Consider the following 27,765-nt stretch of genomic DNA (forward strand, 5'->3'; position numbering starts at 1 on the left):
GTAAAACCCCGAATAGGCCGGTTAGCAATTCGACGGATGGACGAGAAAAATTTACAAAAATCTTAAAACCTAAAACTGAACTAATGCAATGGCTATTCATTCAATTCATACAACAGGGTAAACAAAGTTGGCTCATAGAAGTGCGTAATCTCAAAACTGCTAGGGAAAAGCGCTAAATATCCGATGTCGTACCACTAATTATTAGAATGGGTTTTGCGTTTGTTTTTGTTTTCTTTCATTTGCTTATGTCTAGCCTAATATTATTTTACCATAATATTTTGCTAAATTAATGTAATGTAAATAATATTTCAAGCTTTTTTTTTTTTAGCTGGTTGACTTAAATTAGCTCCGCACGGACAGCGTTCCACCGTGCAGATGGTGCTTTGTGCCTTGGTCGCTCAAAATCGGGCGTTGAAAGCCCAGGTGCGGTGCAATCTCTGGCTCAGTCCCATTCCCCGATGAACATGCGAGGTGTGGGCACGTAGCCGCGTGTTGGCAGCGGTAAATGGCGTCCGTAGATGTGATTGTAAGGTGATTCGACAAGCTCCGAATCTATAAGAAGCACAAAGATATCAGGTTAGCAACTGGTATTTAGGGACTTTTTGGTTTGGGATTATGAATGCGAATATGCGTAGGAGATTGGTTCGTTTTTAAATAAAATTATATTTAAAATCAAAAATTTTGATTTCTTGTTTTGGAAAACGAACCAATCTCAAAAGTGTGTATGTACAAAGTGGTGTCGTGGCTGTCCAGGCTATAAGGAGTCCAAGGTGCAAGTTAGTATAAATATCGTACAGTTTAGTGGTTCAGTTCACCGGGCATTAAGGTAAACCATTGTGCGTTTGTGGTATGTACAGCAATCGATCTGACCGATCCAACCCGACCCGATCCGACCCAAAACAGGGGGCAACCAAAAACAATAACTAATATCGGAGTCTGTGCGCCATATAACCTCGTTTCGAATTCGAGCAACCCCAAATAAATTCAGTCCATTCAGTAGTCGAGTATTTGGATTTTCTTCAGGCTGAGGCTGCGCGGCTTGCGCGGTTTAAGGTAGCCATAAATGGACTCCATGTCGCTGATGTCAAGGCGGCTGGTACTGCGCCCGGTTCTTGCTCCCGACGGAGGAGGAGGTGGCGGGGCATTGTTCGTCTGCCCGGGACTATTGCTCATTGTTGGGCCGACTCCTCCTCCTGCTGCTGCTGCTGCTCCTCCTCCTCCTCCTCCTCCTGCGCCGGTTGCTTTTCCTCCACCTCCGCCAGATGCTGGGGCTGCGGTTTCTGATGCTGTTGCTGTCGCTTTCGCTGCTGTTGAGGCTTTAGATGCTGCTGTTGTTGCTATACTTTTGTTTTTACTATTGAAATAATTTTTGTTTTTCAACATGTCGTCATTGTCTTGCTTGGCGTTCGTTAGTTGTCTTTTGTGCTGGATATTATTGTTGTTGTTGTTGCTATTGCTATTGGTAATATTGCTATTGCCGGTGGCATTGTCATAACGTCTTTTGTCAGCGTTTTGAGCCTGCTCCTGTCGCTTGCCGCCTCGCCAGCTCGGTGCTGGCAGCTGTGGTGGCGTCTTGCGGCTTCTATTTGGGCTCAATATGCCATAGTGTCCTCCTCTTTCCCTGACCCTTTCCCGCTCCCGCTCCCTCTCCCTATCTCTGTCCGAGTCCGTGGATCCGCGCACCCGGTCATAGATGTTGGCCGCCGATGGCGCCTTCACCGCAATGCGTTTTCGACCGCCGTACATATAGAGGGAGCCCTCCTCGTTCGGCTGCTCGAAAAAGCTCTCGGTAGACTGCGACTTGTGGCGCAGCACCGCCGGCGCCTGCTGCTGTCGCAGATGGGATCGATCCGCATAAAGGTCCACCGTCTCTGTGGCTCTGCGCCGGCGTGGAATTGGTTGGCGAGTCAATGCCAGGTCAGAGTCCAGGTCAAAGTCCAGGTCAAAGTCATCGTACGCGTAGCAATCGTCGTAGCGTTCGTTATGGGATGGTTCCATCTCCAGCACCGAGACATCGCTCTCACTGCACCACTTCACCAAGCCACCGCCGATGGGTAATTCCGGCTGGGCCACTCCACTGAGCCGCTGATGGCGTCTCAACTGCTGCTGGCTGAGGCTTCTCTGAGGACGTGGCGGTGGAACCGCTCCACACAGAGGGGCCAGGGCGTAGCAGCTTACACAGTTGCAAGAGGAAGTGGAGGTTCCCTCCGAGGCCAGTGCACGGCGTGTGGACAACCGCCTGGTCACCTGGCGGCAAACTGAATCCTCAAGATTGTCGTAGAAGGGTTGCGACTGCTGATGTTGCTGTTGCTGCTGTTGATGTTGCAGCTGTTGCTGCTGGAGTCGGGAGTGGCGCTCGCACTGATGGCTACGCTGGTGTTGGTGATGGTGGTGCTGGTGCTGATGGTGTCTGTGGTGCGGATGTGCGTGCGAATACGAGTGCGGATGCGGATGTGGGTGCAAATGTTGCTGCTGCGTCTGTTGCTGTTGCATGTGGCTACGTGATTTGTTAGCAGTGCTTTGTGTCTGGTTTGATGCAGTTGCTGTTGCAGTTGCATTTTCAGTTGTTGCTGTTGCTGTTAAGTCCGTTGGCAGTGACTGTGGTTGTTGCTGATGATGTTGCAGTTGCATTTGCATTTGCAGTGCATGCGTTTTGAGCCCACCCTGTTTATAAATACCTATGCCGCTCTCATAGCTGCGAGTCTGCCAAATCTGGTGGTGCTGCTGCTGGTGACCCGAATGGTGGTGCGCCGCATGCGCCGCAGCCGCGGCTGCCATCAACTGTTGTTGCTGCTGCTGGATGTGGTGCGAATGGGGATGCATGCCCGCCAGGTGGTTGTGGATCATCGAGGTCTTCTTCTGGCTAAGTGTGCTCATGCCACCATTGGAGATGTTGTTTCCATTGCCGTCTCGTTGGTCCTTGTTGTTGTTTGATTTTCCGGATTTCACAAAGTTCGGAACGCGGGCCCTCAGTCCGCAGTAGTAGGGATCATCTAATGGGATAAGAAAAAAATAAAAAATTTTAATCTACTGTCGTTTAGCGATACAAAATGCTATTTAGGATCAAAGTTGCCGAGTGGCCTTATCAAAGGTGGAAATCTCAAAAGAGTTCGCCAACCCGAAATTCTTCCCAGTAGAATCTGGGTCAATTTGGTTTCTTCGACACCTGATATTCTGTTTTGGCCAATTTGCGATTCGGATCTTACCATATTTCTTGTTATCTTTGCCCTTGTCCGATTTGCCGCGTGACAGTTTAATGCGAGTTTCCAAATCAATGTCATCGTAATCCGGCTAAAAGAGAAAGAATAAAATGGAGTTAGAAGAAAGCATTCGGAGACGGAATTTATGGATCCAATTCCAGCAATTTTCCATTGGAAGTTGCGCAAGGTGTGTCCAACAAACTGGCTGCTCTCCGTTGGCATAACAGCACTCCGAGCAATCCAAAAGCTTGGTTGGATTCGATCGGTCGTTGGGCCCAATTGGCAATCGAGCTGCAAATGTTAAAGCAACAAAAAATCCAACAATCCAGCTATGGCAACGGCATACCGCGCATATTAATTACACGCGATTCGTTCGCAGTTATTTGAGGCCTTATGCTGCTGAAATTCGAATATTATTGAATGCAATGCCAATTGCTCAGTGAGGCTCAACGGGCGAAATCTTTGCAACAAGTGGCCAAAACACAGAGACTCTGTATCGGTGTCTGTTACTGTGTCTGTGGAGTTCCAAGTGGGAGATCCATTTTGCAAGTGGCCCCATTGCGCATGTGACCAAGCTTGGGCAGTCAGACTAACTAACTAGCTCTAGTAACTCAAGCCAAGCGGACAGGTTGCCACACTAACTATATTCATGGCTTGTCTTACTCATGTTTTAACGCTGCCAAATTTGTTCCGACACTTTGCCCGCAAATGAAGGCACTTGGGCAACCAGCAACACTTGCTTTTTTTTTTGGTTACCGATACGCCAAAATCAAGAGGAATATTGGGTGTTCTAAGGGTACACAGTCTAACCTACCTTGGGAATCAGATCGTGTGAGTAAACATTATCCCGGGGTGGCAGTTTGGGCGGCTTCTCGCTTCGTTTGTGGGCTAGTTGCTGCGTTTGTAGGAGCAACTGTTCCCGGGTGGCGGCCACATGTCCTCCGCTGCTTCCGTTGTTCAGAAGCTTACCCAGCTGCTGTTGCTGCTGTGGATGCAACTGGGACTGGTGACCACTGCCAAAGCCCGAGCTGCCGGAACTGCCACCACTTCCGTTACCAGCCACGCTATAGGGATCCTCATCAGGAATCGGAATGCGCGGGCGGTTCTTGATGTCCACAATAGGACGTTGTACTGTTGGGAATAATAAGTTAATACCAATAAAGTAATGTTGTGTGTAGAGCCTACCTGGTGGCAGTTTGCTCTTAAGCATATCCATGGCCACCACATTGACAATGAGCACCCAAATGGGGCACTCCAGGACATCGTTCTCCGACTTGACAAAGGCCACCGAGGAGAGACACTGTGTCTCCAGACGCCGGCGATCTGGATAAGCGCGACGTAATTCACGATTGACATTCGACTGGAACTTCTTCATGTCGAACAGCTGGCGGAGAACAATCGTATTAGGATTTCGGATGGCATCCAAAGGTGTCACTCACTTACCTTGACTATTTTTTCTGATTCGAGCGCCTGGTTGGGCAGCTTCAAGATTTCGGCACCGATGGAGGTCTCCTCGTTGGGACTGCTGGCGGTGCTCTTTACATAGACATTACTTTTGGCATAACGTCGGATTAGTATGTTGCCAGCATCATCCATTTTTATTTTAACACCCTGTTTTTGGGGATAGAGTATTTCTGATATTAGCTACCCGTATCGAAGCTATTTGTGACATGGTTTTGGGCTGTAGAGTGTGTGAGGTCTGTAATCTTCACACCATCTTTCCCCCTAATGGGGATTTCTCGTCAAATTTTCGGCTTTATTGCCAAAGCTAATTAAACCGATGTCTCTTTGATTGTCCCATAAATTCGATGCTTACCTGCCCGATGACGCGCTTCAGTTCGTCGGTCTTCTGATCCCTCATCGGATTGTCGAAGCCGCAAAGTCCAATTCTGCAAATGGAAGAAGGCAAGCGTTTGGCAATCATTAGACAGGCATAATGAGTATTTTATTAATTGAAAATCAATCAGCTGCCGCATTAAGAGCTCCAAATCAGCAGACATCAAAAGTGTTGCCAAAAAGCTTTGCCACTTATTGGTGGCGGCCGTTCACTTTCTGGAATCGAGGTTGCTGCCACAACGGGTGAGTCACAATGTTTGGTTGGGCCGTCGTCTTGGCCCGTGTGCCGCATTTTGTTACACTAAACGTTTGACAAAACATTTGCCTTGAGTCTGGTTTTCGAGCTTTGGGAGAGAACCGAAAGAACCGTTCAATCGTTTGGCTCAAATGTGCACTGACAGTGATTTATGCCACATGGGGCAGAGTGCGGCAGCTGCAGCCCAAATTTATTAAATAAACATGTCATATTTTGGCCCAAATTTAGGCTTTTAATTGTTTAGCCTCGTAAGCTGAGTCACTAGCAATTGAACTTTTAGTTTTTAAAATATGTGGCTCAGTGTTATCACAAAATAGGAATTAAATAAAAAGTCTGACTAGCCCTAATTGGATTTGAACTATCCATTAAAACTGCAGCAGATCCGCTTCTACCGAATGATGAATGTTCGTTTTATTTTTTCTCCTTCGGTGTGCTGTTTTGATTTTAGTTTTTCCTTCGCCGCTAAGGTCGCCGAAAATGTCGGCAGAAATGCTAACAAGAAGCGGCAAGAGGAAGCCGCAGAGTCAAGACAATGAAGCCAGGCTAATTGTAATTGTCGTTTGCATAAAAGGCCACGGCAAGATGATGATGATGATGTTGCTAGATGGTGCTGCCTGGCATTGCTGTTGCTTCTCAGCTTTTGCTTTTGCTGCTGCTGCTGCTGTTGCTGCTAGTACTTCTGCTGCCCAGCTCACCTGTCACTAATATATTTTATGTTAATTTGTATAATGAAGCAGCCAGAACAAGAACTGAGCCAAAGAAGCCAGCCAGAACAACAATGGCAGTAGCAACACCAGCCACTACCAACCAACAATCGCCGTTAGCATCGCTTTGGCATTTGGCCGTGTGCTTCAGTTCTGCGCGTAACGTCTGCCGCTCGGCTCCACTGATTTATTGGCTAAACGCTTGTAAAAACCGTTGAAATGTGTGTCAAAGTTTTCCATGAAACGAAATCGACATGGACGGGCGATGGTGCTACTAGTGCCGCCGCCACTGCCGCTAGCTGTTGATGTGTGCGCCTCTCAAGGTTGGAGCCTAAAGCGGATTTGCAGTTCTTTGTTCGGTAAATGCTTCGTTAAATTCAAGCCATCATAAGCGAAATGTTATTAAACCTGAATGCCAACAGCTAAGAACAGATGGGTGGCAGATGTGTTGTTGGGTTTGCCCACAAAATAAGGCAAAGGAAGAACCAGCCACCCAACCCACTGACAGTTTAATAGACACTTATTCAGAGCATGTCTTGGAGACATTCACTTCGATGTGGCCAGCACATTATCGCAGTTATGTATGCTGATATCTATATACTTGTTGAAGTACATACATACATATATCGGTTGCAAGGTCGTCTGGTCTGAGGACTGGACTCGACTTGACACGCCTAAATGAGCTGGAAATGCGAAAGGCATCGAAAGACCAACCGAAAGCGAGAGTTGTTCCGAACGAACTCGCTCCGCAAAACTGGAAACCGTTGCGATTTTGGAGTTCAAGTTAAACGTGTGCAGTGGGTCAGGCTGCACTTGCGAGGACGATCCATGGGGGCTTCTTCGAGGAGGAAGCCATCACAAGCCACTGCAGCAACAGCAACAACTGTTGCAGCCGCAAAAAAGTTGCAGTTAACGGCAACTGGTTTCGAACGGTGGTTGGGAACAACTTTTGACCTGCGGCCAGTGGGCAAAAACAATGTCCAACCGGTTCAGTTAAAAATACCATACCATAGTCAAAGACATGTATGCTATGTAGTTCGTATGTATTTATTTAATGTGCTTTAGTAAAAGTCGCCAAACGAAAGACTTAGGAAACAAACCCAGCGATCGGATAACTTGTTTGGCTTGATTTGGCATTAATTAGATTATGGCTAATTATAGGCAGCGTTTCCCGCTCCAGTTTTGGGTCGCACCTTAAAATGCGACGCGAAGGCCGCAACTGCCACAATTTGACTATTGTTCTTGCCCTGACAAATGTGGCACGTGTGCAACAGCAACAGCAACAGCAACAGCAACGGCAACGGCAGCAGTAGCAGCGACAGCGGCAACAATAACAAGTACAATGACAATGTTGCTTTTGCAACTACTGTGGTTACTCAGCACCAGCAGGGCCTCTGATACACAAAGTTGAAAATGTCTTTTGTCTGGCCAGCAAATTGCGTTCAAAAAACTCTCGCAAAGTAAATCTCAACCTTGGCGCGCCCCTGTTATAGTTTTTTTTTTTCTTTCCGCACGAAACATGCAGCAACACAATATAGTATATTGTGTGTTGCAATCGGAGCACAGCTTGATATTATGATTTGATTTCCATTTCATTTGTTCCCAGCAACATGCAAATACGATTGGCAACGCCCACGCAATGAACTGTTTCGCAAAAATCATTCAAAAACCCCGCTAAAAAGTTCAACCCTCAGCGAAACTCGAAACTGTCATAAATTGCAGAATTTATATTGGCGCCATTTGAAGTAACACCGAAGGGGGCAATGTATATTATCCGGCAATGATGGCTTAAGGATTGGCCATTAATTAAACGCGCTTGTTGAAAACCCATATGTCTTCAAGATCACTGATCGCAACTGGCGGTAGTTCAATGTGTTTGTCTCTCAGGTGTGCGTGTGGTCCTCCTTTTAGCCAGTTTTAGCGCCCACACCAGTCACATCAGTAACACCAGCAACACCAACTACTAGCCAGCATTCACGCCAGCAACATCAGCGTCAGTCTAATTAATTAATTTACATGCCGCAGCTGGCTCCACAAATGGAAATTTGTCTATGCATGCAACACACAAAAATGGCTTTTAGCCCAGTTGGCCAGGTCGATAGTTAAATGCCCTGACTTGCCTTCACTTGGAATAAATCTGAATGCAAATGGCAAGCAAAATAAATTGGAAAATAAATTGAAAATAGTGAGAAAATAAAATAACATCCTTTAGAGAAGCTCATTGTGTAGTCAAGCTGAGCCAGATTTATGGTTATTGTTAGAGGTGCTCATACTAGACAGCATGTATAACACCTATCATAGCTCAGATCGCAGCCTCGGCTCTATTATTTGCATACTTGCCAGATTTCGGATGAAAAGCATTGCGTGTGAAGTGCAATTCTGTATGCATGTCTGCCCGCCCGCCACATTCAAATGCAATTCGGTTAACCCGAAAGATAGCACTGGCTAACAAGCGCTGACAGCGGCTAATTAAACAAACAAGCTGCTGGCCCTAGACGGAGATAAAGGAAAAGCAGCAGACACTAGGCAACCAAGCAACAAAGACAATGTCCATGACAACTACAAGGGTCTTTGGACCACACTCAGGGAAACTCATAAACAAGGCAGCTACATGGCCATAAATTATCTCTCCTGCGGAGGCCATGTTTGAAGTTGGCGGCAATTGGCAATTGATTAACCTGACACTCCCGACACTCCCGCCATGCAAAAGTAGTTTTTCCAAACAGAAACACAAACATAAAGCAAAACCCAATCCAAATCCGAATCCCAATTCCTATGCTGATGCCGACGCCGATGCCGATGTCGATGTTGTACTTAACCCCCAGTTGACATAAACAAGTAGTAGTAACTAACATTGGTGGATCCCTGTGTCTTTTGTCTTTTAAGTAGATAGTTAGAGGGGGCCCAGGGAAATGGCAGAGAAAGACTCTTGCCATGACAAGAGCAATTTGCATCGGCAATCTGTGATGACCTCGTCACGAACGAAAACGAATTGAATGAATGACTTTCGTTATTATTTTCAATTTCATTTGTTTTCTTCTCCATCTTCATTGTCTTCTTGTTTTGTTTTTTGTTGTCTGTGATGTGTTTTTTTTTAGTATTTCCAATTTATTTGTGTTGCCGTTTGGCGCTGTTGACATTTGGCATCTGGCAGCAACTCTATTTGTGGCCATTTACAAAAGGAGCCGACGCCGCCGCCGCCTGCCGCCTGCCTCCTGCACTTGATGCCCTTTTAAGGGGCGGCTCTTTCAATATTTGAACTGAATAATCGCCACATATAGTCGCCTTACTACTTAGCCTAATGCATTATGCATGGATCTGTGGATCAATGGATCCCCCCATTATTCTTTTATTTTGTTTCTCTAGCCAGATACTTCTTGACATTTGACTGTGTGGGCTGTGGCTCAAGCAGTCCAAAATTGCCACAGCAATTGAGCGTAAAGGTATTTGGCATTTGGCAATTTCTGGCACGCAACAGTAATATTTTTTTTGAAACGGAATATGTTAATTAGGCCCTCGCTTGCAGCAATTGCAGCCAGCAACACAAAATTCCAAGAACCGTTCGAAAGACCTCCAAAAATACAAAAAAACACACCGAATTCTTGACTTAAATTGCTTTGGCAAAACGGAAATCGCTCATTTCATAGAAATAAGCGAGTAAGAAGTACCGCGTAATTATTAAAGCATTTTCACTAGCTTTTTTTGGCTTCGAGGGGAGGTATACATATATGTAGCTTTTCACATGCTACAAATTGTTTCCACTAAGGTCAGCATTTTGCAATGCCCCTGCCCTCCGAAGGTTCTCCGCCTTTTACACAGATCTTACTATACATAGTATACTGGCTGGAAAAGACGTGAAGTTCATTGGGGGAATTAAATTTTAATGGGATGCCCATCAATTTGATGGGCGTTTCATTCATTGCCCATTCGAGAGCACATCAGCAGCCATTTATTTTTACACAAAATCAGAAAAACATCCAAGAGGCAGATGAAGACGAAGGTTACAGCCGCCATTCGCATCGAAGTAGCTGATACACTTGTCAGCGGAATTACACGTTTTCAAAATTAACCATCAGTCACCATTATAGGGAAATAACTTGAGAAAAAGTACATACATTTATTCCTCTTTTCTCATTCACAATTAAAACCAGTTCTAATATTAAACAATTATCCTTAACACTTGACTCATGTCACTTTTATATTATTAAATATATTTTTTCTACAAACTCTTTTTAAAATTATAGATACCCTGAAGACCTGAAGAGCTCCTGCTGTGAATTTTCTTTGCCAGTGGGTCAAGGGCATACAAATTTGCCAGTGCCCATGCCCGAACGGACATTAATATATTATATATATTTATGTATATATATATATTTATATATTTATTATATTTATGTTTTTTGTGTCTCATTTTGTTTTGTTTTAGCCAAAGTTCAAAGGCATTGTTTGCTCATGTTTAATGTGTTTTGTTGGGATATTTTTGTTTTTTTTTTTTTTAACTGCTTCCAAAGTTGGCTGCCTTTGTTTGTTTATTTGCCTTTTGCTTTGCAATGACCGTTAATTATTGTAGTTTTTAAAGCAAAAGGGATGGTCAAGGGATGACTGAAGGGGGCGTTACTCACCGCATGCCGTCGAAGCCATCGTCGGACCCATTGATGGTCAGCACCGGAGCCCGTGCGTACGCCTTGGCCACGCGCCGATTCCGCTCGAAAACGATCACTTTGGCCCAGATTTCGTCGTCGATTTGGGTCCACTTGTCCAGCACTTCCTGAATGTGTTCCTGTATATGATAAATAGTTTTAATAAGTAACGTATAGAGTATCCTTTAATGGCAGAGATTTAATTAATTAGATAGAGTAACATTTTTCACTTTTACTAACCACTTTAACGACCCTCTCTAAACCTATTAAATCTTATGGCTTTGGTTAACCAAAAAATATCACAAGTTTCCCAAAAATCCATTGATTTGATCCCGAAACATTCGCAACTTGTCTTGGGGTATATGGCGCAAAAAAAATCCTAAGAAAAAACATAGAGACTATGGCTAATACTAGCAATTTTCACTTTCCATCGTGATCAGTTGGTCGATCGAGTGTTGGTATGTGTGAGCCAAAGTGAACGGCCTTGTTGGGCGCTTGCGTTTTAAGTTTGTATTTTTGTTGTTGTATTTTTTCACTCATTTTACTTTTACTTATTTTTTGTTGGCTTTTTGTTTGGCTGGCTGCCATTACAAGCATCAGAGTCTGTGTTTGCGTTTGTGTTGTTTTGCAGTTTGTTAAATAAAAGTTAAAATCAAATCGGAGCAAATGCTGACACGAACACACTAAGCCAGACCCAGCCGGGCAGACTGGGGCTTGGGTTTTGCAGTTCCATGGCAACATGGCTATAAAGCTGCAGCTCCAACTTGATTCCGTGGTGCAGTAAGACATATAAAATTATAGACAACGATATCGTTGGTGCTGTTGCTTTTGCTGTTGGTGTTTCTGTTGCCTGCCTAAGCATTTGCTCTGTTGCTCTGCTTGAAGTCTTTTTTATATCCAACAATATACTTATATGCATAGATATTTGAAGTGCTGCAAGGCTTTTGATTGCAGCTCTACTTTGCTTGCGTCATGCTTAAGTGCACTTTGAAAATATTTAACATTTCTACTTTATATAAACCGGCTAGCGATTTTTGCAACTGAATTCCTCTGGCTATCAGTCGATTAGTGGACGAATATTTCTCAAACAACATGCTCTAACATTCCATTTAATAACCCTTAAACTATTTACATTACCGAAACTTACTGTAGGTCCATATGTAATATGCATACACGAAAAACCCCTCAAAAACCTCAACAGCTGGCCAATTTCCCTCTGTACCGGGCTGGCTCAATTAACCCGAACAAAGAACGTCATAAACAAAGCCATTAGCCCAGTAACCAACATGCCCACAATTTCAGTCACTTTTTTGGGTTATAATAAATATAAAAAAAAATATATATGAAAAATATGAACAACAAAAAGTACACTCAAAATAAAATTTACCCTTAAATTTAGAAATTCGCCATAAAACTTAATTGTTTCTAAATACAAGAAACAATTTCTAGTTTCTAGAAAAAATTTTCTGAAAACAAGAAAAATTTCTTAAATCAAAGAAGTTTTTCTCAAATATAGAAATAGTCGCCATAAACTGAAATCGCCCTAAAATCAAGAAAACTTTTCTATAATTAAGGCAAATTATGACTTATTTTCAGGAAATATTTTCTTAATAATAGAAAGGCTCACCATAAAATTTACTAACCCTAAAAAATAGAAAACTGTTTCTACAATATAGAAATCCCTTTCTTAAAAAGATACTAACCCTAAAAAATAGAAAACTGTTTCTACAATATAGAAATTCCTTTCTAAAAAAGATACTAACCCTACAAAATAGAAAACTGTTTCTATAATATAGAAATTCCTTTCTAAAAATGCACAGTGTTACCCTTTAATTTAGGTAACCCTAGAAAATATAAATATTTTTTTTAATATATAATTTTTTTTATATTTTATCTCTGTCCGTGGTCGGCACCCAATACATTGATATGATTTTAACGCATTAGTATTAGTATAGCAGAAAGCAGAAAGTAGGCTCTGAGCATGACGCGTCATGACGTTTCACACACTTATACTGTGTGTGTGGCAGAGCACGGGCAGATAAATGCATACTGATCTATATTATATTTTATGTATAAAGTTTTAACATGTTAAATACAAAAAATCATGTTAAGAAATAATGTAACGATATTTAAACTATCTCTAAGATGTTGACATTACAAGTTTATTAAAAAGTTTATTTAAAAAGTGCTAATTGATTCCTTGCTGAAAAAGATAAACTGAGAAGCCTTTTCTTTTTTTTCGCTGGTAAGTTACTAAAAACGTTACTAATTTCATAAGTAATTTAATTTAATTACTAATTAAATTAATCTAGAGCTAATTGTGGAAAGACATGATAGATCTTAACATCGGAAAAAAGCCAGAAGGTCTGCTGCATATGGCAAAATTTATCATTTGAAGGCTAAGGAGAAAAAGTTATCAACTGGTAAATTACGCCCCACTTCAAAGGTTAAAAATAATTTCCCAAATACATTTTCAGGTAATATGGCTGATGTTCAATAGTGAAGAGGTGAAGCTTAGCCTTGCAAACGCAAAATTTGATCTTACTTTTGAGTGGCGCAAAAGTTTCTTTTTCTAGGACGATACAAGTGTAGCTACACTTAGCTTAGGAGGAATTGCCCATTCTTAAGCAGAATTGTGAAGACAAATTGGTAATATTTTTTATACATTAATTTTGTTTTATTTAATGCATTTATTGAATTAATTCTTAGATTGTGGCAATTTTTTCTCTCATTTCGTTAAAAGAAAGTCCAGAGTTTTATCTTACTAAAACATTCCCTCAACAAAGCGAAGGTAATAATTACACTACCTTAAAAGATGTTTTTAAACATTCACGATTAAATAGTATATTAATATATTTATATCGCAATATTAATTGACGTTATTTTCCACAGATAAAAAGGACGCAAATGATTCACGCTATTCTAGTCCTCACCAAAAGGGGAAAACATGGTGCTACTGGAAATTTATAAGTCAAGTATACAATTCAAGATTCGAGGGTCAAATTTATTATATACCATAAATAAAGTGTTATGTGAAAGTAAGAACTGAAGAGAGCTATCAAAGAAAACAAATGTAAATGTAAAAATAATGTAAAAATATGTAAATGTATGATGTAATATGTAATGTAAAATGTATAAATAAAATTTCTAGAATTTAGAAAAGGTCACCTTTAATTTAAGAAATATTTGTATATATTGTAGAAAGGGTTATTTTAATTTTAGGGCGCCTTGCCCTGGGGTTTAGAAAAAATCGCCATGAAATCAAGAAATTTTTTCCTTAGTTTTAGAAAAGTACTTTCTAAAACCTAGAAAAACAAACCCTTAATTTAAGAAATTTTTTTCTATTTTTTAGAAATTTTTTTCTTATTTTTAGGGAAATTGGCCTTAGATTTTAGAAAGGAAACGCCATTATTTTAGAAAAATTTACCCTAAATTTAAGAATTTTTTTCTATTTTTTAGAAATTTTTTTCTTGTTTTTAGGGCAATTTTCCTTATATTTTAGAAAGGAAATGCCATTAATTTTAGAAAAATTTACCCTAAATTTTATGGTGCGGTGCCGTTGAAGACAAAAATAGGGCGAATTTCTAAATCTTAGGGTTAATTTTTTTTTGAGTGTAAGCAAGCACTATAGCTGTAGCTGGCATCAACTGCTGGCTTGGCTTTTGGCCACAATTCTACAGACGGACAGACGATTTGGGCAAAACTCGTCTAGGCAGCTCGAGTGAGCTCAAGTTTTGGGCCAACTCATTCAACATCAGCATCTAAGGCAGCATCTAAGGCAGCACCAGCAGCCTCATGATCACTGGCAGGCACACACATTAAAAATGCAAATAAATCATGTAGTAAAACTTGTTAACCTTTTCAGATGCTTTGCGTTTGCCTTTGCGTTTGCGTACTCGGTTTTCGAGATTGAGATTGCCAGCAGATGGAGAGTCTGGCACTGGGGATGGGTCTGGGGCTGGGACGCAAAGATGTTAGCACTTTTGATTTCATTCCGTTGGATTCTTTAGGCAGATTCACTTCAGGTTTCACTTCTACGAAGAAGAAGAATCTTGTAGGCTCAAGTGTCGACAAACTGGTTACAACTTGTTGTTGCTCATATTTCTAGGCCGTGCAGAGAAACAACCTCAAAATGCCGAAGTTCACAGAGTGGTTTTATTGTAAATTTTAGTGGAAAACCCAACAGCAGCTTTTAATTAGCAACCCTAGTTGCAACAGAAGCCCCCGAAGGTGCCACTACAGAAGCGCGTGTTCTACCCGGCGTATACGTAATCTGATTTGTGCATGGAAATTAGCTCAGTTCGAACGAGTTTTGGCGAACGGGTTTGGTCTCCTTATATATGTAGGTATGTATGCACGATTGTCATTAGCATATGAACAATATTAAATCAGAAAATCCGTAACATGAATTATACGGATTTTGGTGGTGCTACGATACGAAAATATGCGAGACAGTCGGTGTGACGTCAGGAGACGACAAACCGCATTTCTGTGGGCGCAATTAAAGTCTATTATTCCGTTGCAAGATCTCTAATGGTGGCCCATTGGGTCTCATTGGCTTGCAACACGTGCAGCCCCACAACCATCCAACCGAAGAAGATGAGGCACAGAATCTCAGCCGGTGCTGGTTGCACTTTTTAGTGTAAAATGTTGTTGAACTTTTGCAGTCACGATTCGCGTCCAACTTCCACCACCGATCTGGGGAAGCTGGCGAATGGAAACAGATGCTCCCAACGCTCAGAGTTGACATTTAATAAAATGATTTTTATTTGGGATCCGGCGGCGGCGGCGGCGGCTTTGGAGTCTCTATCGGGCTAATAGATACAATCGCCTCAAATTATTACGGTCTTGATAAATTCATCTTGTGACAGGTTGCAGCCGTAACAAATGGTGTCCAAAGTTCATTGATATGTTCATTTTCAATTTGTTTGTCTAACCCACTATTTGCCTCCCAATAGTTTCTCCTTCCAAGCAAATAATCAAAGCTAATGTCAAGTGGGCTCAGGTTGGCCAAAAAAATCAAATAATACTTATATAATTTATGCAAATTTCATGCTCATAGACTTGAGTTTTCTATGGGCTGACGTATGATAATAATAGCCCAGAGCAAGTCTTCCGCCAAAGGTAAATCAATCAAGAAATGAGCAGGAAATTCAATTGATCCTGGACGTTGATGAAGTGGTAGCGAACACAAAAAAAAAACTCTTTTCCATTGAATTTGTCGTATAATTTTTGGGCTTAAAAGCCAGCTCACATGAAGTACACACATATGTGTGTGGGACGTGTCTGTCTCGTTTTAGTGGTTTTTCCTGCTCACCACAAGCATTTTGCGCCAACGCCAAATCCTGTTGCTCAGGCCGGGCCGAAAAAGCGAAACCAAAACCAGGTGAACGGGTGGCAAAAAAAAAAATAGCAGGAAAGGAAAAACAAAGGAAAAAGCCAGAAAAAGAAAACTTTCATTTTCATTTTCACAACAAAACGAGTGCAAACCGTGGGTTGCTGAAGTAATAGAATTCTATTTTCTGTTTCTATGACCAGATGCATGCAAGTTCGTTGCCTAAGTCTTTTGTTTTGTGTGCCGATTTCCGTCTGTGGCTCACAGACTGTTCCCAGATAATAAATTTGTAAACAATATTGAAAATAGCACAGCCAGCCAGAGCAAGAGCAACAGAATTGCTCAATAAGCGCTCCAAGCACAGCAGCAAAAAATCAAGTCAAATCAAAGGGCCAAACAGGAGGGAACCGTCCCTCGCTCTTGGCCAAAACGACAAAAGGAAAATTCAGACATAATTTGTTGCCGTTTCCATCATGGGAAATAGAGTTTTTGTGGACGCCTTTGTGTTAAGCCAGACTAAACGGAATTATATAGATGCCACGCTCACGCTAATTGCAACATACCCAAAGACGGAAAGAGACAAGCACAGACCAATAGAAAGAGATCGACGGCTGCACACTTTCCACTTTTGGGCGAGGCCTTTGAATCGCGCTGATGTAAACAAAAATTTATGCAAATCGCCATTAGAAATAAAACATCAATTTAATGGCCAGCATTTTGATGGCTCTCTCTCTCTGTGTGTTTGTTATTGTTAACCGAATGAATTGCAGTTAACCCAGTTGGGTGCGTGGGCAGTAGCGCTTGCCAAAAAATGAGTTAAAAAGCTGAATAGAGATACTCGGCTGGCAGGCTAAAAATAAAGCTAAGCTTTGGCCGCTTTGTAGGGGATTCTCTATATGGATCTACCAATTTTCATTGGAATGTCTTGCTGGCCCGAACTAATGACTGAAATCCGCCCAAGTCACATAGAGTTGAAAGGTTAAAATTACCCTAAAACTTCAGCCAAAAGAGCTCGAAAGAAACGCAGCTGACTTGCATTATATTTGTTAGGCCCACTCGCACACACCTAGACCCAAAACAGTGGGTCTCCACTCCTTGGCTGGCAAGTCAAAGGGTTAGCAGCATCATCAATGGAATTCCCACACACAAACATTCAGTACAGATATACATGCATATCTATTCAACAAAAACCATATTGTAATCGAAAAAAGACGATTCGATCCAAGCTCGTGCTGGGCTTGTCCAAACATTAGGGTTAGCCATAATGCCGTTTTTACCACCAAAGTAGTTGCCACCAAAGCTTTTGCGCCATTTTTACTGCCTGGGCCCGCCATCCTCGTCGTAGGCAAATTAAAAATGCACAACGCAATGCGATGGCCTAACGGTAATTAATGCAATTGGTCAATACAACAAACACCAGAAACCCAAGCCAAAAACCTAAAATCCAGCAAAACAAAAATAAAACGGAAAAACAAAAACCAAAACCTCGGCATTAGTGCGTTTCATGCTGACCCCAATGCGGTGGACTCGACTCGACTCGACTTGGCGTTTAGCGCACGTGTTGAGAATGAGCGACAGGAAAATAGCCACAAATCATAGAAGCCAACTACTCTTCGGGCCAAGCGGAAGTCAGTCAACGACGGCCGATGGGCCAGGGCCAGCACGTCATGGTGATTCTTCTTTGGTTGTATTTTTTGGTTGCAACTTGTAGGGTCTTAAAGAACCCGCAGAGAACTAATTTAATTCAGTAGAGACTCACCTTGTATAGTTTATCCTTTTGATACCAGACATCCTCCTCCTCCTCCTGCTGGGTGAATGTCTGGTCGAGATTAAGATCATCGCGGGAACGTGATAGAATTTTTCGACGCGACACCATCTTGTGTAATTTTTGACGGGGTCTCTGTCCTCTGGAATGAGATGGAATCGTAAAAAGGTTTTGTGTGAATATTCGCGTTATAAACCAAATACATAATATGTACATATATGTCCAGGGAGATCTGAAGGAAGGCCGACCACATAACGGTAATAAAAACAGCAAACACATCACAAAATATTCCCATTCTGTGCTGACAGGTCCCCCACAAACAAAACAAAAAAGGGTTTAAACTCTTCGAATTTCAAAGAACAAACAGAATTTTGGCATCCCTCCTCGTGTTGAGTTCAACGCACCTCTCACTCATTATTGTTTATGACCTGGAAACCCTTTTTTTTTACCAAGTCATCCCGCATGCAGAGAGGCTCCACCAAACCATTTATGTATATAATGCCACTGCAATTTGCCTTCCTATATATGCTCTGATCTTGGGGCATTCTATGTTTGTAAATTAATGTTTCTTTCAAGTCCAAGAATTTATGTGTAAAACATGCGATTTTTATTAAAATTGCTTGTTATGACGATCAGGTGGTGCGAGCTACGCATCGCAGATTCGAAATTGAGATCCCAACTGCGATTCGGGCTGTGAATCAGACAAAGCAGGTGAGATACCATCCAAAGCACGTTGACAACGAGTACAATAAAGGTAAATAAAGAAGAAATCACCTGTAAGTTGAAGTTGAAATTTATGTTGAAGTGGGAAATATTCTTTCTCAAAAGTTGTCATCAAATAAGGAATAACTATTTATAAATTGGTATGCTCATACTAAAGTAATTTCAAAGCTTATTAGTTTTTGTAATATTTATTTAAGTTTTTTTTTTATAAAAAGAGTATCCCCATTGAAGTCTTTTGTTTTTTTGTCAAAGCTCTGTTTGTCAAGTCGTTGAAAAAAATACGTTCATTGCATAATAAACATCTATGGGGGCTTGGGGATTGGGGCTTCGGGGTATTAGCAGACGACGCGTAGCGACAAGAAAGTGCTCTCTCCCTCTACCCAGCTGTATCCTCTCCCTTTCTAATCGCCTCAGGCCCTCTCTTTCTCGCTGGGCATGCAAATGTTGGAGGTTCGAGGTTCGCTAACCTGTTGTCTTATATTTATCCGTCTTTGTTATTAGTGTCTATAATGGCCAAAGGTGTTTCTTTTTATTGTTGGCTTTCTTTTTGCAGATATTGTGCGAATGACTGATCGGTAGCTATATTGACTGACTGAGTGAGTGACTGACTGAATGAGTGAGTGAGTGACTTTTTGGATGCTGCAAGGGCTGGCCATAAATATTCATCGCCTTTTGCACAATCTTTGTTGGCACTGTCAACGATCGACGCCATTTTTGTGATTTTTTTTCTTTTTGCCAACTATAGATTGCAATCGCATAACAAATGTTGTTGCTGTTTCTTTGCTGCCTCCGTTTGTTGCAGCTCGATTTATGCAACAAAAGCCGTTAAATTGTACAAGTCTCAGTGTCTCAGCGGCTCAGTGCTGTGGCACTTCTCCTGTCCGATTGTCGCCATTTGTTGCCAGTTTATTGAGCTGCATTTTCTTTTGTGCACACACATGCCTGTGTGTCTGTCTCTCTGGCCAAAAGTATTGTTATTTATAGCCAACAAAGGGCCACTGTCTGGCGACACAATACCGAACCAACCCTGATACCACAAATCTGTGAATATAGAACATACATATAGTCAGATGTTCGGACAAAAGTTCTACAGGCTCAGCACGTATACAGCACAGAAAACTTGACAAAAATATACGTGTTCTAGTTTGAGTCAAAAAGTTACGTGAATTGCATTCTGAATGGCATTTATGGGATCCAGAGACTTACTAGATTATCCACACGGATATGGGGCTTGTCTACTGTTTACTTTGTTTTGTTTTAGGAGTAATACACGTAGGTGTGGAGAATGAAGAACTTCCTTTGAATAAACATTCTTGTTGATGCTCTCAACCCAAATACGGCCTGGCTTTTATCCAATTATTCGCCAAAAAATCGCAGCCTTAATTTCAGGGCATTCTTTATGGGCCACGTCAAATTAAAACACTTAAACGGAATCTCTCTCAGTCTCTCTGTGTTCTCGGAACAATTCTGGCCAAATAACGCTGACATATCCAGAAAGTTTCTTTTGTATGACGGACAATTAACGGCCCACAGAGCGGCCATCAGGAGGAGGAGAACTGCAAGTCAAGTGTTGGCCAAGAGGTGCTCAAATATCCTGCACACTCATAGCCCGGATAGCCCTTTGGACCGAGGCTCTGTTTTCCTTACTGGACTTTTGTAAACAGAACGGCAGTTGGTGCGACTGGCCGCCTCTCCATGGGCCATAAAATAAAGTCATCACCAAGATCGAGCAGGTCCGCTGTGGCTGTGTTTTATTATTATTTTTTTTTAACTGATCTTTAGGTGTATGCGTGTTGACTTAACTGATTTGGCTGGATGATAATTTCCCTGATCTTTTACAGTTACAAATTTCGCAAAAACAAACACCGAAGCGCGATGGTTGTGCCTCAGGAATTGGGAAAATGTGTGTGTCCATTAGACTGGCAATTTTTCAGTCATCAGCATTCACTTTTCGAGCGAAAATAATAAAATTTTTACCTCGCGCACGCAAAAATGTGCAGCAACTTTCACAAAAAAAAAACCAAAAATATATATATTAAAAAAGCAGCAAAGCCAAAAAAAAAACAACACTGCTATTTGAAATACAATTTAAATAATGCCAATTGATGCATCATCATCATCCAATCATCATCCAAGTTCAAATCGAACAGATCGAACTCGGATTTAAATTTCAAATTCGTTGAACTTTCACAACGAATTGATATTTAATTATAAGCAGACATTTTCCGCGCATAACTGACGAGTTCAATAACTCTTTACGATTGTTATTAGACATGGGAAAGCCTAATATAAAAGTTTATTAATTTAAGATCTAATAATAATCCCACAAACCATCTGGCAGAGATGACATTGAGACAACCCACTCGGTATTATTCTCAAGAAAGGTGACGCAATCTTAACAGTAGATGCTTGTCATAGAATTCTCAATATACTTAAAAATAGGTTTGTATTTAAGTGATAAGACTTTAAAGAATTTCCAAACTGCCCTAACATTTCTGATTAAGTGTACCCTAAGTTAGTGATTGACGAGCGGAAAACTCGTTTCTCAACAGAAACTTTCTAAAGAACTTTCCACAGCCAGAGGCTCGAAAGGAAAATATGCATAATTTTACGGCAACATTCACTGCATATTTAACTACCAGCCAGACTACCAGACCGACAGTAAGCGGCTAAAGCCATTGCTTTTATGAATGAAAGTCAACGTCATGAATTATTATTGGGCTTTACGAGGCGAGAGAGTGCCTAGACACGACGCTGGGCAATCAATAAAGAATTTTGATGATGACAATCGCCATGAAAACGCTACTTGCATATTAATTGAATCGGCAATTGTAAATGATTCTAATGCAATTGCATTTGTGCTGTGTTTGTGGCTTGTCAAGAGGTCGTTAACAGCTGTTTCTCTTTATTATTATTTTTTTTTTTTTCGTTCAGTGCACGAGACTGCATCGTCTCGGGAGTGCAAATAGTTTGCAGTTCGTTTACCCCCGGATGATTGCATTGTTCGAGCAGAGTTCAAATCACGAGTGCGTCACGAGATTGTAAACATTAGCCACGTCTAGTTAGCTGAAAACCAGCTGAAAACAAACAGCATCAGTAGCCTCATCAGTTGTCAACGGGCTGGGAAAAAAACTAATAAAGATTATGTGGTTTTTGAAATGATAATAATCAGAAATTAATAAGCTTCTTACGGCGCATTTTAATCTTTTTAATCTTTTAGAGGAATTATCGCAAATGAGATCTTAATGATGTACAATAATATTTAATAGTTTTCTATTTGTACTTGGCAGATCACCAAAAAGTTAAGGTCAGACATGATAAATTTGTTTTGTGTCTAGAAAGTATTTTTGGCACCCTTAATGGATTCATTATGTAACCGGAGACTACATGAAAGTGGCTGGGGCCTAATGAAGCGTCGAAAAATGGGATGGCAGAGAGAATCATTTGATACTTTCGCAGCCGTGAAGAAGATATGCGATCCAAAAGAATGCTGGAAGAGCTAGGCCACATGATTGATTGGCCGAAAGTCCAAATGGCCGAATAGCCCATAACGAAATTGCTTTCACGCAGGGGTCAAGCGAAACGTTCTCGAGCGAAGAACAAAATAATGAAATGAGGAGGAAAAAGATACATGTGCTGGCCATTGATTTGTGTCCAAATTAAATTAAGCAGTCATTGACTTATGCCTGCCTGGCAAGGAAGAAAAGAAAGAAAGAGGTCTGTGCCGGCATCTAATGGGCGTGCTGGGAAGATTTCAACATGCTTTGGTAATCCGCTTAATTTCCAATAGAAATATATCGATTTCCTTCGAAATACATCAGCACCATGGGGTTGCATTACTAATTGTTGATGGAATCTCATTAGAAAATGTAGAGTGGAGGTGAGATAATACACTTTAAAGTTTTCAGAGGAGGCTCTTCAAATGTCACCATACGTATACTTGATATATTACGTATACGTGGTCTTCTTCCTTTCAAGTTCCTGTTGCTTTTCACTTTCCACCCACTTGCCACCACTTTTGTGTAGGTGAGGGTGCCTTATTTTTGATCATATTTTCTTAACACTTGTCTGCAGACCACATTGTCTGCAAATGCTTCAATTTGCATAGCGTGAAAGTGGTGTTCGTGTTATGGTTCAGTTCCTCGTTTGGGGTTAAGGTTTTCATTATGCGCGGCAGTGCGCGGTGTTCGGTGCAAATTATGCAAAATTGCTCACATCGGGAAGCTAATAATGCGAAATCCAAAGCATTTAACATCGAATCGTATTGCGGAACTAGCCAGCCAGCCAGCCAGGCACACAGCCAGCCAGCTAGCCAAGTATTTAACACCTGAGCGCATCAGCATCATCATCATCATCATCGACCCATCAGCAAACGGTAACAGTGAGAGCCAAAAGTAAACAGCCAACAGCAACCGACAACCGACAGGCCGACAGGTTGTGCATTTCGATTTCGCAAAAAATCGTATTTCCCATCCATGGCACGCACATCTGGCGCCCATCATTCCAACACTTATTAAGCCCAAAAAATATGTTAAATCATATATTTATATATGTGTTTATGAATATTTTGGTGTTGTGTGTGCATCAGCTATAAGAAACTTTTCAAAGTCATGTAACTGTCAGCGCTTTGCGCAATCCAACAAAAAACAAAACCAACGGAATGGATGAATGGATGGATGGATGGTTGGTTCGATGGATGGTTGGAGACGAAAAGCCCCAAAAATTAACATTTCAATTTTTGAAGATCTTCGACTTGAAAATCTTGTCTCTCCACTTGGTTGTGGATATTTAGTTGATTTTCGTTTGCTAATGCAGGCTCTGCAGCTGCTGTTACAGCACTTTCAAAATGTAAATCTCAACAAATGACTTGACACCTTTTTACATCCCAAATCGATTTCGAGTCAACAATGAAAACCATAACTGAAATAAATGGCAATGCAATAAAGGTTCCAAGAAATATTAATAAAAATCCATAAATAATACTCCTTGAAATGCTTGGCATTTCCCGTTTCATTATTTTTTGTTGCCAATCTTATAAGAAAAACCGAAAAAAACCGCCATGGAAAACGGGTTGACACTTTCATTAAGTCTAAGTAAATTTTTCCGCATTTTTATGTTACGTTTCGAGTTGCCCTGACCAAAAGCGAGGTCCGTGCAACAGTTTGCTGGCCAAAAAGTGCAACCAAAACGGGCAACATGCCGCTGCAACTTCAACTAGAGTGAAAAGCCGAACAAGAGGCAGCAAAAAACAAGTTAAAATGAAAAACAAGGTAACTGCAACCGTCTCGGCTGCTTCTGCTTTCGTTTTCGCCTGCACGCTTCAGTTGAAGCAATGCCCCAAAATGCTCCCAGTGTGCGAAAGAGAGGGCTTTTGGCAAGACGAAAGAGATGGCCACAGCCTGGATACACTTTTCTCCACCAACGTAGGAGGGGGGACTTGTGTGTAAACGAAGCAATTTGAAGCGAAGCTATGACAGCGCCGTTGCACTAAATTTTCCACAACTGAGTGAGTTTGAAACCGAAACCGAAACTTTAAACGAAACTGAAACTGTTTTTTTATTTTGTTTCTTTTTTTGTATTTTATGTTAGCGGCAAACTGAGAAGAAAAAGTCATTAAAAAGAAAGAAGTCATTATACACCAAGAAAAAGGGTATAGATTGTCTTTAAACTAAAATAATTTGAATATTTCTAGCCAGCTAAGCTTGCAAAAACCAGCTCTAGTTTTTATAGGAATATTTTAAATAGTTTCCTTTAATGAAATTAATTTTTTTATAAATTGTTTCCTGGTAGTAAGAGCCATTATTTTAATTCACTTTCTCGCTGTGCACTTACGCGTTACGTTGGACATCGTTAGTTCGCTCAATAAATGACAAAATTTCTCTGAACTTTTCTTCGGACCACTTCCACTTCCCATTGCTGGCTGCTTATCAAATGTTTGCAATCAAAAAATCGTCTTGGTTTTCACTTTCAAAGTTTGTTTAAATGCCGTACTTTTTTTTTAGCTTCAGATCATAATGATAATGATCATGAGGCGGAGGAGCGGAAATTTGTGAGTTACACACTGTGTAACAATCAGAAAGATCATAATATTTTTGTTGAAGCGCTTTGTCTGGCTGATTGAGTCAGCGGCGGATCTATTGGATGCTGCCCACCACACAGATTGTATTTAAAATGCAATTTATACACCGACGACCTACCGAGCCGCCAAGCCGCCTAGCCGCCAACAATAGCAGAAGCGAAATAATGTTTTAATAAAGATGCCTTTGTTGGGACGGTGTGGCGTTTAAGGCCGTTGTTTCTATCTCCTCGGCTATATCTATATATCTATCTGGCTAATCGTCGACAAGCACAACAACACGTGCCTCCGCATTGGACTTAATGTCTCTTTCACACTTTGATGGCGCCACAACCTCAGCGGTTTAATTAGCCCTCAAATCTACGCTTGCACGCACTCATATATTTTTTTGTAGCCACTTTAACCGTAAAGGTGTGTGTTTGTGTAGGGAGTCTCTTTATAAAGAATACCCCTATTCCGCATAAGATTAACCCATATTCCCGCTAATGAACAGTTCCCATTTCGAGTGGGGGAATGGCAATCAAAATGGCCAAGAACCAATCATTGGCAGCTCATGAAATATGCGTGGTGTATGAATGGCCAAGAGAAATGGGCGAAAGAACGGTGGTGGTTAATCGGTCAAATGCAAATTCTTTTGGAATTTGGCCAAATGGAAAATACTTTCAGGTAAAAGCTATACAGTGTTGGGAGTTAAGGTTACAAAACCGAATTTATTGCAGTTAGCTTAGAGTCCAAGTCTTAGACTTATTTCTAGTTGTGTTGGGAAAATGTAAATGAAGTCAAAGTTGTCTGCCAACTGGCTGACTGACATTTCCCATTAGTTTGGCCACGTTATTGTGTCTGCAGAATGCTGAACTTTTGCCTATAGACAGATTTCAGCACTTCTTTTATTTTTCTGCAGTGTTTTTGGTTTTTTTTTTTTGGTTATTGTATAGGATTGCTGGCAGAAGAAGAACCGCCACATTTTAGAGGTCTTTTCAGCGATTGTTTACATTTATGGATGCATAATTGGGTGCCATGGCGTTTCCCGCTCCCTCTTGTTGTTGTATTTAAATTTTTTGCCCACTAATTGACTCCCACAACCAACTGGCAACTGGCAAGATGATCGCAGAGAGAAGCTGCAGCCAAGAAGCTGGGAAGCTGAATTTTCGTGGCTGTAACCGAAGCCCAATGAAACTGCAAACTCATTCCGACATCGACTTCCTTCCTTTTACCTCTCCAAGCTCTTCATCAGCTCTTTTTTTATTTTGGCTTATATATACAGGTACTCTCAGGTATATATATGTTTTTTTATTATTTATATAGGTGTATGTGCAAGTGTCGGGGCAATTGTAATGAAAACCCAATGGCAACACCTACTGCACTTTTTAAGCCAAGATTTTTTTTCTGGCTGCCTGATTCATTATTAAATGCATATACTTTTTGGAGGCGTGCTGGCAGACGGATGAGTTACCGATCTGTCTCAGTCAGGGCCATGTATATTTACTGAGAATTTATACAAAGAGATAAGATAGTCCATAAAAATAACTAATTCCATATAAATTGTTGAAACTATTTGCCAAAAAGGAACTATTTAAGCCACAATTTTGTATGATATTCAAATGTGAAATACGCAATCAGTAAACTGAAACAAAGTGGCCAGAAACAACGGCCAAAAAGCGATGTTGTCAACCTTGAGAGCGGCTTGTGTAGTTGGAGCTTGGATTTCTGTTCGCATTTAAATGAAAATGAAACTGAAGTGTAGCTGTAGCTGTAGCGAAGAAACAAAAAACCAGCAAGAAAGAAACACCAAATAAACAAACAAACAAATAACACGCGTAAGCAGGAAGTGTCCAGTGTTCAAAGCAAAACAGTTAGATTCAAATAAAAAAGAGAGCTACGAGTAAAAAAAGTGCGATTATGAATGGAAGGCTGGTGTGCTCTTTTTTCCTGGAAAAGCAACAGGTGCTACATGGGGCTTGGGTTTCTTCTCTTAGGGCCGACTTTTTTTTTGTGCTTTTCTGCTTTGCATGCGTGTCTCTTGGCCTCCTCCACTCACCTTTCTGCTCAATTACTTTTGTTTTTGCTGTTTTTGCCGCTGCAACAGACGTTGTTGTTGTTGTGTCGAAACTGTTGCAAAATTGCTGATATTTTCCCAATGATTACGTATTCGCAGAGGAAAAGTGTTTGCCTCGAACTCGCGTTGCTTTTATTTGTATTTATTTTCTTTATGCTGCTATGCTAGTTTAAATAAAAAAAATGCTGTAACAATGATTTTCTATTATTATTTATATTGATTTTGTAATTGAGACTCTAATACAATTCCTTTTCGCTCGATTTTATAATGCCAAACGTGTGTGTTGCTTTTCACTTTATTAATTTCACTTTTTTTGTTGTTGTTATTATTATTGTTGTTGTTGTATTTGTTGTCTGCGACTGGTGGTAAACGAGTTTGCAATAATTTTAATATTTAATTTGGCATTTATTTTTGACATCGAGAAACGAAACGAAACGAAAGCGATTTGTCCAACAGTATTTATGCGTCTATTAAACTCGCAGATCTCTGGTTTTTTAAATTTTTGTTGTTATAGTTGCTCAGTGGCTGGTACGAAATCTTATAAAAATTTCTAATTCCTCGGAAATTAATTAAACTGAAATTGTTGCTATCTGGGCATTTTATGAACGCACTTCAATTGCATAACGACAACGACGACTGCGCGCACAAAATTTCGTGAATTGTGGAATGACGATACCAATGACGATGATGATAATGATGATTTGCTTTTATTTTTGTTTGTATTTTAGTTTTGTTTGTTCACCTTCTTCAGCAGCTTTTCTTCTTTCTTATTCACTGAGGGAGAGAGATTTCTGTTTTTTATTTCCAATTTTTTTCTAGTGGTTTGGTTTTTCTTTAGAGCTGGACTGCCGACGATCGAGCGGACGAACGGCAACCAAACGCACTCGACGACTTTCGCGACTCGACTGAAGACTGAAAAGCGGAGCTTGACTTGAGCAGCGACGCCAGCGTAAACGCCAGCAGCGACAGCGACAGAGGCAAGCTTACCTGACGGCCTTACCTTACCTTACCAACCCATACCGTAAGTTCGGTTACGTTCGGTATTTCTTGGGCGCTTTGTTGTTGCTTCTTTTTTTCCGTCGCCTTGTCGCTTCATGGCTAAGTTGGCTTAATAGCATTTGGCGTGTCCGAAGCTTGGTGAAAAGCTCTGCTCACTTAAGATAGTTGTTTTCTC

The 27,765-nt window shown here is 41.1% G+C and overlaps 1 protein-coding gene and 1 long non-coding RNA gene across 6 annotated transcripts; one reads left to right on the forward strand and one right to left on the reverse strand.

Annotated features, from left to right (window-relative positions):
• Positions 1-27,509, reverse strand: exp (expansion). 4 transcript variants are annotated; one of them, XM_017252860.3, is made up of 10 exons: positions 26,574-27,507; positions 17,731-17,878; positions 10,619-10,776; positions 5,017-5,089; positions 4,644-4,811; positions 4,386-4,584; positions 4,015-4,331; positions 3,207-3,291; positions 2,679-2,993; positions 1-552 (listed from the first exon to the last, which is right to left on the reverse strand). In XM_017252860.3, exons 2-10 carry the CDS (start codon positions 17,845-17,847, stop codon positions 443-445), a joined length of 1,542 nt encoding a protein of 513 aa, XP_017108349.1. In that variant the 5' UTR covers positions 17,848-17,878; positions 26,574-27,507; the 3' UTR covers positions 1-442. The 4 variants fall into 4 exon arrangements, with proteins under 4 accessions (XP_017108349.1, XP_017108348.2, XP_070134001.1 ...); XM_017252859.3 differs by lacking the exon at positions 1-552 and having other exon boundaries at positions 711-2,993; positions 27,334-27,509; XM_070277900.1 differs by lacking the exon at positions 1-552 and having other exon boundaries at positions 711-2,993; positions 26,590-27,509.
• LOC122321092 (uncharacterized) lies at positions 12,086-13,994 on the forward strand. Of its 2 annotated transcripts, XR_011442246.1 has the most exons (5): positions 12,086-12,881; positions 12,949-13,059; positions 13,114-13,285; positions 13,346-13,427; positions 13,529-13,994. It is a non-coding gene; the product is annotated as an uncharacterized lncRNA (long non-coding RNA). The 2 variants fall into 2 exon arrangements; XR_006245993.2 differs by having other exon boundaries at positions 13,346-13,550.
• Positions 27,510-27,765: the final 256 nt, after the last annotated feature.

Source organism: Drosophila bipectinata, chromosome 2R, assembly GCF_030179905.1.
Source record: "Drosophila bipectinata strain 14024-0381.07 chromosome 2R, DbipHiC1v2, whole genome shotgun sequence".
NCBI lineage: Eukaryota > Metazoa > Arthropoda > Insecta > Diptera > Drosophilidae > Drosophila > Drosophila bipectinata.

Coding starts and splice junctions, on each gene's coding strand:
- exp (XM_017252859.3), bottom strand. CDS start 17,847: ATGGTGTCGCGTCGAAAAATTCTATCACGTTCCCGCGATGATCTTAAT. Junction 4,812..5,016: donor TGAAGCGCGTCATCGGGCAG/GTAAGCATCGAA, acceptor CCCCAAAAACAG/GGTGTTAAAATAAAAATGGA. Junction 2,994..3,206: donor CAAAGATAACAAGAAATATG/GTAAGATCCGAA, acceptor TTATCCCATTAG/ATGATCCCTACTACTGCGGA.